The sequence below is a fragment of the Phymastichus coffea genome, unplaced genomic scaffold (genome assembly GCF_024137745.1).
Source record: "Phymastichus coffea isolate CEN01 unplaced genomic scaffold, Cenicafe_Pcof_1.1 PCOF00095, whole genome shotgun sequence".
Lineage (NCBI taxonomy): Eukaryota > Metazoa > Arthropoda > Insecta > Hymenoptera > Eulophidae > Phymastichus > Phymastichus coffea.
The window spans coordinates 519315-531654 of record NW_026706906.1 but is presented as its reverse complement, the minus strand read 5'-3'; the positions used below and the strand labels follow the sequence as shown (position 1 = coordinate 531654).

The window sequence follows — 12340 nt, the reverse complement described above, 5'->3', positions numbered from 1 at the left end:
AACCACGTCAACATTTCAAAATAAAATTAAAATTTTATCTGGTAAAAATAAAATTCAGAACCCAAAGCTTTGTGGTATACTTAGACTTTTATATTTTTACAAAATAATCTTATATGTACAAAAAAATTTGCTGGAAATCTTCAACAGCAATCTAATGATACATATTAGTAATGTATTAATTGAAGCTTAGAATTAAATTATCTTCATAAGACCATTCAAGTACCTTATCAGAAAGTTAAAAATTAAAGGTATAAAAAAATAAGATAAAAAATGTAGAAAAAGTGTCACATTTATTACAGCAATGCGGTGTCGTAATGATTCATTTACATGAAATAATAAACTAAAGTGGCGAATATCAATCGCTTTTTAATTAAACGTTCTTGTATAGAAGAACGTAAAATACACTTGAAAACGCAAAAATTAGATACATCTTTACGTGAATATATTCGGCATAATTCCAACAAATGTATATTTCTTTTATGGCTATTTCGAGGCGCCTTTTCGAACCTATTTTATACAATAATTTCTTTCATTAATAACGAAATTGGAATCTGGTTCAATTATATTTTATGTGCTTTCGATGACCTGAAGTATAAAGTATTACGAAATAAAATATTTTGCTGTATTTCTTCATATTTGGAAATGAAAAATTTGTAAATTTTTTTTACTTATCAATATTTAGGACATGAAAACGCTGATATTAACGAAATATGAAAATAAAATCCAACAGCGTTTTCTAAAATCTAAATAATTGTTTTTTTTTTTCAATAAAAACTATTACAGCCAAATAGCAATGTACTTAGTAATTTTTGCAGCATATTACTTTTTTTATTTTTGTATTCACCTACAATATTACTTGACTACTTATATTCAACTGCTTGTCTAAAAATACAAAATCAAACGAGAATTTTTATAGTAATATTGATTAACGATCTAAAAGTAATCCTATTAATCTTTTATCAACCTAAATATGAGCACTTACGGAATACTATTTGAAAAATATATGAAAAGTTATGTATCAAAATTTTCATCGTGAATTCAGCAAAGTTATTTCGACGTCATAATGTTACACGTTTTCCGTCGTCATTAAAATGATATTAGATATTCTACTGTTTTTACGTTATACTTATTTTACAAAGTTAACTTATTTCTTTTCTGAAACACAAACAGGCGTTTCTGGCAACGATTTTTTAGATACTGTTTTGCAGAACTATGAAATTTGAAAAATTACAAAAATTGTTCCAATAATTTTAGGATTTTCACATTATCCATGCGCAACTTCTTTTTACAAATTATTTTACAACTATCAAGTTCATTTTCTTTACGTTTAACATTGTTATAACAAAAGTGACGATCTCTTTTACTTTATAGTTAAATAGTTTTGTTCAAACGTTTCTCTAGAACAGGCGACATTGTGTGTGTTTTGGAATTATTCTATAATATAGCGATACACCGCTTCAGAAAATTGTGGAATAATTAATGACCTCTTGTCGTAACTACGCGTATGTATCAAACATCAAAGTAAGTTGGTGGAAACATTATTATAATATGAAATTCAAAATAACAAAAGTTCAATAATGATCTAAGCACAAATTCAAAGCATTCACACAAATATAAACAATACGCCGATACTATGCTCAGGATAGATTTTCTTTTTCTCCAGTTTAATCAAACTATCTTTACAATTACGAAAAAAGGGCTATAGATACGTTTTGCAATGCTTTACATAAGAGCAAAGCTCGTTGTACTCACTACAATTCTTTGAATGAACTTTCGTCTCGCTCTCTCTCTCTTTTTCTCATTAAGATTCAAAAATTCCACAGTTTGTCTCTTTAGATATTCGTGATAAATCTCAAGAGTCGTCCTCGATCTCACTGTCATTATTCGCTCTTCGTCGACATCAAGTTCTCCTCATGTGAACTTCCATGTGTAACATCAAGTCTTCTTTGGAGGGATACCTCTTGTTACAAAGCTCACATGAATGATTATGACTGATATTCATGTGTTTACGTAGTTGATCTTCTGTGTCGAAGATCAACGGCGATGGACAGTAGTCGCACACGTAGCAACAGACTTGATTGGCACCACTATGCATCGACGACACGTGCTCAATCAATTCGATACTAGTTGCACAATTCAAGTTGCAGATGCGACAAGTAATGCGTTTATCCGTGTTACTAGAAACACCCGGTGGTCGACTGGTAGGTACGGCGTGGCGAGTTCTTTCGGGCATTTGGCTGACGGGAAGAAGACGCGGAAGTTGTTGCTGCTGCTGCTGCTGCTGCTGCTGCTGCTGCTGCTGCATCTGTATCTGCTGCTGTTGTTGGTGATTGTTCGATGTAGTTGGAAGCTGTTGAGACTGTTGTCCTTGTTGAGGCAATAAATGAATTGTTTCGTGGGCTCGAATACCGGCAAGACTAGCTGAACGGTAAAAACAATTTGGATGCTTGCAGGTGTAAATGATGTTCTTTTGTGGTGCCGGTTGTCGTGGCTGCGATTGTGGGACGCTTTGGTAGTTTACGGTGCTGTTCATTGTGGAATAATTTATGGTGGTTGAAGTTGGCCCATACGTTTTTGAAGCGGATGGTTGTTGAGGCGGTGGATTATAAGTGACGGTGGCACCCTATTTTAAATAAAGAATTTTAAATTAGCGATAACTTTACAAAAAGTATTTATTAAAAAAAGTTGCAAAATTAGGAAAAATATTCAAAGACATAATAACTTTGTCACGTGCAAGTTCAAAGCAAAAATACTATTGTATACACTAAACTGAATCATAATATCCCATAGAAAGTATTACACAGAAAATATAATCTACGGCAAGTAACTAAATAATTCCAAAACCATTTACTCTTTATTCCAAAAAATATGTGATTTATATAGTCACTTTCTGTGCGTATCAAACAGAAGGTAATAATAGTAATAGCCCACGCTTTAGTCTTGCTCAGGCAGTTTCAAAAAAACTTAAATTTAACATGCCGTAGTCATCGCTCAACCATTATCGATACAAGTGATAATGTTCAGTACACATTTATTTTTGATACTGAAATTTTGAAACGTCAGTTCAGATATAATTAGACTTACATCTCTTATGCTCAAATGAATTCATTGACACTTTCGCTGATCAATTAAATTTTTATACACTACTAAATAAGAGAGTACCAAGCAAACAAAAAACTATTTACCGAGCTGTAACCCCAAACCGAACTTACGGTTTGACGGTTGCCCATATCGTCGTAACTTTGCAAACTTTGTTGAGGAATCCTAGTTGCTGCGCCAGATGGTCTTTTCGTTTGCGGTGGAATATTACCCGTCGTACTACGCTCAGGAAGATGTATGGAACTTGGTCGGCCAGATGCTATGGAATTGGAAGTGCTAGGGTAGGGAGGTGGAGGCCGAACAGTCGTGTAGCCAGTTCTGTTCATCGGTGCTGAGTTGATTGCTTGTCGAAGAACACTCTGTTGTGGTATTGATTGTAACGACTGGGTTGTATTATAATTTATGTTTGACAGCGACGAAGTGGTAGTGCTAGTCGTTGGATACCACGATTGCTGTTGTTGGGGCGGTAACACAGGTTGATGAGGAAGTACATTTGGCATCGCTCTAGTACGCATATCTGAAAAATAAAAATGAAAATTAATAAATTTTGAAGAATACGATGTACTCTACAATAACATGTTACAATATAGCATACATGTACTGGCGTTAGAAGCGTTTGATCCATTGGACATGTTCAAAGCCAACTTCTGCTTCATTTGGGTTAGAAGCACAGAGTGAGAATCATTAGTAGTTTCCTTGCTAGCCGGTGTGACCATTGGTGAAATCATCTGCACAGGAGTAGTACGCTCGATTTCACCCATAGCTCGATGCTGTTTCTCGTGTTGCTCGAAAGCATGAGGCGTTTCGAAGCTCAGACCGCATATCGAGCACAAGTTAATTTTTATGCTCTGAAGCTCGGCAACCGAGCGAACACGTAAAAAGGATTTTGTTTCAATACTTTCTGGAGCTTGTTGCTGTGGCTGTTCATCTGACATAGCGCCAAGATTGTCATTTTTGTCTTGATCAGAATTTTCGCTAAGTTCGTCTGTCACGAGTACCACTTCAAATGGCTGTGGAGTCAAAGTATCAACTTCCGCGGGTGTAGCGTTATCGTTGCGATTAGGTCGACCTTTATCGGAATTCGGAGTGCTGGTGCTATCGCGATTTTCTTGGTTGACAGCCGTTGTCTTGAGAATCGTTTCGAAATTTGGATTAACTTTAGTCATGTAAACCTTTTTCACGGCAGCAACTGAATTCGAGTTGTTTGAAGTACTTGCTGTTGATGAATCCAACACTGGACTGTTGGACCTTGAATCGAGCTCTATCGTTTCCACGACCTTCTCAGTGGCAGATTGTTGTTGATCTCGAGAAAGAGCCACATTTGAGTGTTGTGTTGGACCTTGAAGTGCACCTTGTAATAAGCTACGTATCTCGGTGTTGTTGTCCTGTTTGGCAGCCGTGGCATTTGGCAGTATCACCATGTTCGTTGTTGGTAGCATTATTTGATTACCAATAGCGGGAATCGGTTGGCTAATTTGACTAGGTAATTGTAATTGTGGTTGATTTGGCAATTGAGTCACTGTCATTGGGCCAACAAGAGTTCCCTTTATATTAGGATACTGCACAACCACTGGGTGTAATCTTCGTCCTCCGTCCACCTGTATATTATCAGCCACATAAAAAGTTGCAGTCTGTGTGGCTGCCAAAGGTAACGGAGCCGTTGAATTTTGCATAGAGAAATTTTGAGTCGTAATCTTCTTCTGATGTACCAACTCGTGTTCTTTCATTGACTTCTCGGTCTCAAAACCAAACTTACAAATATTGCACACGTACCTAGCAGTAACAAAATACACGAGACAAGTAATTACTTCGCTCTTATGTACCATTCGACAATGACGTTCAAACTTCTCGTATGTGTAGTTGGCCACGTCATTCGAAGGCACGACGTTACAAGTTTTACAAGTGTACAACTCCATTATGGGACTGTGCACGCGCTTCCAGTGTTCTTTCATTTCGTCTAAGGTCTTGCTAAGGCCACGACACAAACTGCAGACAAACACTTGCTCAGTATTGGAGACAGGCAGCCGAGAGAACTTTGTGATAGGTGTTTTAAGATGGTTGCGATCGTTGCAATGTTTGTCGAAATTATCTTTGCTGACGTAATACTTTTTGCAAAGATCGCAGATGAGCTTGATCATTTGAAGCCGACTGTTCTCCGGTGGTTCTACTCGTGGGATGACAGATTGGGGAGATTGACAAGGATGCTGCTTATGTTTTTGAAGCTCAGGGTCTGAGCTGAATGGTAATCTATTAAGTAAAATAATTATAAATAAATAAAATAAAAATTACATTTTTAATTTCAAATAAATAAAACTAACCTGCACTCCCGACAAACATGTTCAGCAATATAAAAGAATCCTTCCTGACTTTTACTAGTTGTCATAGTTCCGTTAACGTCCTCTAACACAGAAACCACTGACAACTTGGGAAATGAGTAACGACTAGCAACAAAATTCGGCGACTTTGTATGATTGAACCAATGCGAATAAAAGATCCCTCCAACACCAAAGAAAGCCACTTTGCAGATGTTGCATAGAAAAGTTACGGTTCCTGTACAGTTTTTCTCGGCGTGTTCCTCCAAGTGAGCACGCATTTCCAAGAGTGAGTTTAAAACGCATCGACAGCCACTGCAGAAGAGCTTTGGAGATTTGGTCACTTCGCTATTAGAACGCTTGATACGACACTCATTACTGGTACGGTAGTGCACCTCGAAGCAGTCGCGGCGACGATAAATGACATTGCAACCCGTGCAAAGTAGAACCATTTCGATATGTAAATCTTGAGTTGTTAACTCGTGAACATGGCATTGGCATACCGTTAAAACTTTATCGTTAGATGTGACTGGTAGACTTTGGGTGGTGGCTGAAACATCCAAGCCCGAAACCTGCAAAATTACAAACATTCATTAAATTTTATAATGTAATATTATTAAATGTGTGTATATTTTTTTAGTATATTGAAACTGTACCTGTTGTGAAATTGCATCAACTAATGAAGTAGCGACTCTAGCATCATCAATAGCCAATTCATCGGTGCTGACTGCTGTTGATGAACTGTCGGTACTTTTCCTATGTTTCGATTTCTTCTTCTGCTTTTTGCCTTGGGCTTGTTCCTCGTCTGTGTCTTCTGTTTCGCCAATTTGTTGAAGTTTAGCGAGCTTAGCAGCCTTATAAGCTTCTTGAAGGTCTTTCTCATTGTGCGTCATTATATGATCAAATAACAGTTCTTTTGTCGCAAACGTTTCTGAACATATAGTGCACGTGAGATTATTGCTATTACTTTGTTTCAACTTCTTTGATTTTTTCTTCGACGATGCAGGACCTGGAGCGCTTTTTTCGATAGATTTTGAAGAAACAGTTGTATTAGAGCAGGATATTTCAGCAGTACTATGATTTTCATGAACGTGTTTTTGAAGTAACTGTTTCTCCGTGAAAATTTTGTTGCATAGAGTACAAGCATGCACTTCCGTTCCATTGACTAATATCATTTCAGAATCTTTCATGCGTCCGACCGAAACGTTATTCTCATGGGTATCACATTCCGCGTTCGAATCGACTGGTCTCATATTCTCAGCATCTTCTTCAACGGCTGCTGGCTGACTCAAGACTTCCGAGATATTGATTGCCCCGAAGGTTTTTTCTTGTGAATTCGTCTCTGGGGAGAGCAATGAGATTGCAGACTGCCCGGCGGACTGCTTGTTCGATTTTTTGGGAGATTTGCGTTTCAGGCTTTCATTAATGGTACTTTGTTCTGCATTTATATCGACAGAATCCATAGGAACTTGTACCTCCTCGAATGGCAATGGTTCGTTATCTTGAGATTCCATATCGGAATCTCCATCACCACGTACATCAACCGTACGAGTGTACGATGTTGCAAGCTTAATCGGATTGACACGCCAAGTGTCACATGCAAAGTTTGAATTCATCAGCATGTCGATATACTTGTTTGTCAGCAATTCAATTTCGCCAGCTGAGTAGTCCTTGTAATCGCTACATACCGCCTCCAATTTTATAAGTTGAACCTGAAAAAGAATAATCTAATGTCAGTTTGTCTTTTTTTTACTTGATTATTAAGTAAAAAAAAACGAAAACAATACCCTAATGTTTTTTGTACTCATTTCCTTCTTCCTGTCAGACTCCATAAGCTCTGACGCAGACTTTGTGACCTTAGATAGTAATTTATTCTTTTGAAAAGTGACAGACCTTCGAGAAGTAGTAGATGCACCACTTCGTGAACTATCACTTTGAGGTGTACTCAGAATTTTTTTAGGCGTGATTGATTTATTTGCGGAAACAGTGGGTGTTGAAGGTAACTGTTCACTAGAAATTTGATGGTTGAGACTAGGAATTTTCTGACACGTACTCTTACTTGAGCCAGACGGAATGAGTCCCATCTTTTCCATCTCTTTATTGAGTGTTTCTTCCATCTGAAGATTAATAATTAAAATGTTTTGTTCAATAATAAATAATTTATATATAATACAATACAAACAAAAATAAAAATAAATACTAGATATCTTATTGTAAACAGAACATACCGACTTAAGATCTCGAAATAGATCCTCTTCCAATTTTTTATTGTCTATTTCGCTTGTACTAAACACTTTAATGGGTTTTTCCATCGACATGCCAATATGCGGAGTCTTTGATCTTGTGGGATATTTCGAAGTACCAATTATCTTTTTCTCAGCGACGCTTTTACATCTCATTTCAGTTTTCTTAAATACATCTAAGGCTTCCATATTCTGAGTACGCGAGCAATCCTGTTCAGAGTCTTCATGATTAGAATCTTCAACTCTATTCTGACGACCAACTCGTGAAAATTCCTCGACCTCCATGTCATTCTCGTCTCCATCCAGAATACCTTGAGTATCAGATTTGTTACGATCATGTAATATTGATCCTCGAATCTGTAAAACATTCAATTTTTGAAGATTAATTATTTATTTTATATGGTAACATTTCATGGAACAAAGTTAAGAGTTTAAAATATGTATGCAGACCTGCGATCTCAATTTTCTGAAAGACGACTGATTATCCTCATCCGAATCACTAAACTCTTCTAAATAATTGACAGGTCGCTTTTTTCTTTTAGCATATAAAATTGGAGATTCTGAAGAAGTCCTACTAGATGCACGTCTTCGCGACCTGGAAGTAGACGTTCCAGTAGACTGACTGCTAGTATCTTCGGTTTCTTGACTTGGTCTGAACGATGAACTAGAATCACTTTCTTGAGCTGTTTCTTGCATAGTCGGAGGAGTAAGATTGTCTTTGGTAGCTTGTCTTGATTTAGAAATAGGTCTTTCTCTATCAAGTTTCGTCTTTGAAGTATCACTGCTACTTTTTTTCATAATTATGCGATTATAATTTTTTTTTGCACTAAAAAGATCAGTCTTTGCAATATATTCTTGAATTGCAAGATCATCCATATCCTCCAATCTAGTGAGCAAAACGTAAGCATCAGGTTTGACATCGGTCGATTTTAACGATGAGTCACTATCAGAATGATCATGTTTTGTACACTTGGTTGAAAAAAATGAACAAATAGTTTTTCCAGGCGAAGGAACTGGAGTACCAGTTTTATTTGGAGTGTGAGTTTTAGTATCTGATGATCCGACTTTGGATTTTTTAGTTTTCTGTATTTCCTCATCCTAAAATTTAAATTTAAAGAAAATTTAAAGTAAAGACTTTAATGCTAAATAAATATAAAATAAATTTATCTAATTACTTACCTGATTTTCGTCATCTGAACTCAATATTCGACGTTTTCTTCTGAATTTCCATTCACCATTCAATACTGGTGAAGTGGTCGAGCTTCTGGTATCTGAATTATTTAAAGGTTCTGTTGTAGAGTCAAATTGTTCACCATCTTTACTTGTTACATTATTTTCAGTTTCATTTTGACTTGTGTTTTCAGGAAGTTGATTGACTTCCTTTGAAACTAATCGATCAGAAGTAGGTTCAGGGGGTGCAATTAGATCATTAGATGGAACTGAACTAATTTTTGGTGCAATGGAAGGTACTTCAGTCTGAATTGGTGCTTCTTCAATGATAAGTAGTTTATTTTTACCTCGAAAGGGTACTACTCTTTGACAGCTCCAGAAATTTCGCACTATTGCAAAGGTTGATGTTATTGATTTTGTATCAAACTCTTCCGATAAGGTGTCTGACTTTACACTAACATTACTGCGCCAATTAGAACATTTTTTAACACTCCCAGAGGACCTCTTTCTTTCTCTTATAGTATCTGTTTTTTCTGACACAGAATTAGTTTGCTCTTCTACACTTTTTATTGCTGTGTCTAATTTTGTACTCTTGGATAACTTTGATTTTGCTGTTGTTTTATTGGTAGAACAATCTGAATCCATGTTAATTTTATTTGAAAAGTCAGAAACAACCTTTGTATCTTTTAAAGGAATGGCGATTGGTTCATTGGCTAGCTCATCAACTTTTTCTGATAGAAAATCAGCCTTTACACTATCATCATTTTTTAAAGATGATACAGATAGAATTTTTATTCCTAAAGTAGACTCTATGTTTAAATTGACATCTTTTGGAAAATCAAACAATTCAGTTTTATCAGCTGCTGTGGAATCCAGGTTATTGGTATCTTCTTTGGGTAAAGATTTTTCATTGCTTTGATTGTTTGAAGAATTGATTTCTATTAGCCTTTCAGGTACACTAGCAATGTGTTTTCGAATAGTTTTACCTACAAACGGCATTGTACGACTACAACTTAGTTCTTCAATTTTAACACTTTCTTTGGTTTCAATTATTTTTGATGTGGATCCTTGTGATGGCTGATTTATCACTTTTTCATCAATATCCATCACAGATTGTGTTGATGGTGAGTTGATCACTATTTTGCTAGTATCCATCATAGTAGATTTTGGACTTTTCTCAATTTTGCTATTAGTTTTATCATTGCTTTCAGTTTTCTTATTTGATTCAAAAAGTGATTTATTTACACCTTCAGTTCTACTTTCTTTACTTTCTGATGGAACATCCTTTCTATTAGTTTTATTGTTACTGTCAACTTTTGGCTCTGTCTCTCCTTTCAAAATTCTATTAGCTATCTCATCCCTAGATTCTTTTGTTAGTAATTTCCCAATGAATGGCTCTGTTCTTCTGCAACTGAAATTTTCTTCTTCCACATATATCGCATCTAATTTATTTTCAAGTTTGAAAACACTTGCATCGGATATGCTGGACATTGTTCTTCTCAAACTTTTTTTTCTCTGTGAACTTTCTCCATCAATAGCACTAGGTTGCTTTTTCTTTTCAGACTTGAGATGAATGGATTCATCTGTTTTTATTTTCAAACTTTCAGTTGTCTTAATATTCTCACTAGTATGGTTATTCTCGTCAATGCCATTAACCAGTCCTTTACTCAATGGATTTATTTTAATATCTTTTGCATATTTTTTTTTCTTTTTCATTATACCCATTTTCCACTGAGACCTTTTTCTTCTACGCATTTTATTTTCTGTTGCATTGATTATTTTAGGCACAGGATTTGAGTTAAGACGGGTGACATCTATTGAAACTTCCTTACAAGCACTTAAAGTTTCATTAGTATCAAGGTTAGATAATTTTTCTTCTTTTTTTTTATTCTTCATTTTCAATGCAAAATTTGTTTTAGCAAACTTCTTTTTTGGTAAAGTTTCTTGCATACCATTTTCCTTCAAAGAATTGTCTTCATTTTTATTATCATCACTTTTATTGTCTATCTTCTCTAGATTTGATGTTGATTCTTCTAAGGACTCCATGATGTTTTGGAATATTCTTATAATAGTGAATGATATATTTTTTCACATAACTTACAGCATCAATGAGGATATTTCGGCAGTAATCATTTTTAAAGCCAAGGTATACAGTTGACAATTACCTGCAAAAACAGATATGTTTATCGAAAAATATTATGCAACTTGTAATAAATTCTTGGGAACATGAAATGGTTCTGACATTAGCACAATCAAAAAAACAGTTCAGGAAACAGTACTACTCAACAGTTGCATTTACAGACTTAAGTAATGGTAAAAATTTGTCAAATATTAAACATTTAAATAATAATTCTTGAAAATCAGCGTCTATTATAATACATAAAATGATAATTTAGATCAGTGGACAAAGAAAACATAACTTTTTCTAGGTTAAGTTCACTCATCCACGAGTTACGAGTCGTAAAAAAGTGAAAGGAATTGAAGTAAATTGTCGAAATAAATTCATAGAATAATTAATTTTAAATGAAAAAAAAAATACTATTCATATGTTATATTTATTTAACAGAATCCGCATGATTAACATCATAATTTGACAAGAAATTGCGTCACTCCATTGATAGATATGTTCACGATTCTGCCATGTAAATTTGCTTATCAAACTCCTCTACATTAATGCTCCATAATTTTAATATCGTTAATCAATAAAAATCTATAAGGTTTCACTTGCATCGATTATGTACAACCACTAAAATCACTCTTCTATTATACCGGAGAAAAATATAGCGAATAATGGCAAAAAATGTCAAATGTATCTTAAGCGCTATGAGTTGTATACTCTTAAACATTTTCTTAAGTTGAAGAGTATTCAACAATGAAATGCACGACTATTCCTAAGAACTGTATCTATCTATCAATGAATAAGTAAGAATAAACAAAAAATTCTATTCAATATAATAAGCGTACGTGCAGTTCCACCCATTTTTTGCTTCTAACCTAATTTTTTTTCAATACACCAATATTCACGTCTTACGAGCCTCAATGATGATTCTCTTACGCGATTCTACACCCCAAGAAATCCACGTCAAGTAGATGTATAAACATACATAGCAACGACATTTTTATTTCGTATACGTACCTTTTGGAGCTGCTGCATTGTGGCATAATATACAACGACCGAGACAATGACGACCAAGCAAGATCAATTAACGTTTTTCATTTGCACTGGATAACTTCCAGGAGAGCTTTCGACAAAAAATCCGCTCGAAAGCCTTTTATACTCAAAACAATCTCGCGGCTTACCAGTCCATGGAGTCCATCTGCAATTTTTGCTTACTACACTTAGCCACTACTTTACTCGCCGCCGCACGCGCTGTACTAGACGACTCGACAGTCGACTGCCACTACTGACAATGGCGCGCCTGCGTGGGTGAGCTGTAAAAGTCCGCGAAAATTTTCAGACCGCAGCACGCTTGTCAATTATTTTGAAAAATTTGTGATCAGTACAAGAGGAAATAA

General features: G+C 35.4%; 1 protein-coding gene across 2 annotated transcripts; it reads right to left on the bottom strand.

Moving 5' to 3' along the window:
* Positions 1–86: 86 nt before the first annotated feature.
* Positions 87–12159, bottom strand: LOC131669613 (serine-rich adhesin for platelets-like). Of its 2 annotated transcripts, none has more exons than XM_058944615.1 (10): positions 11961–12159; positions 8834–10989; positions 8105–8752; positions 7640–8011; positions 7199–7528; positions 6068–7123; positions 5418–5983; positions 3695–5346; positions 3186–3616; positions 87–2623 (listed from the first exon to the last, which is right to left on the bottom strand). In XM_058944615.1, exons 2-10 carry the CDS (start codon positions 10868–10870, stop codon positions 1901–1903), a joined length of 7815 nt encoding a protein of 2604 aa, XP_058800598.1. In that variant the 5' UTR covers positions 10871–10989; positions 11961–12159; the 3' UTR covers positions 87–1900. The 2 variants fall into 2 exon arrangements, with proteins under 2 accessions (XP_058800598.1, XP_058800600.1); XM_058944617.1 differs by having other exon boundaries at positions 3213–3616.
* Positions 12160–12340: the final 181 nt, after the last annotated feature.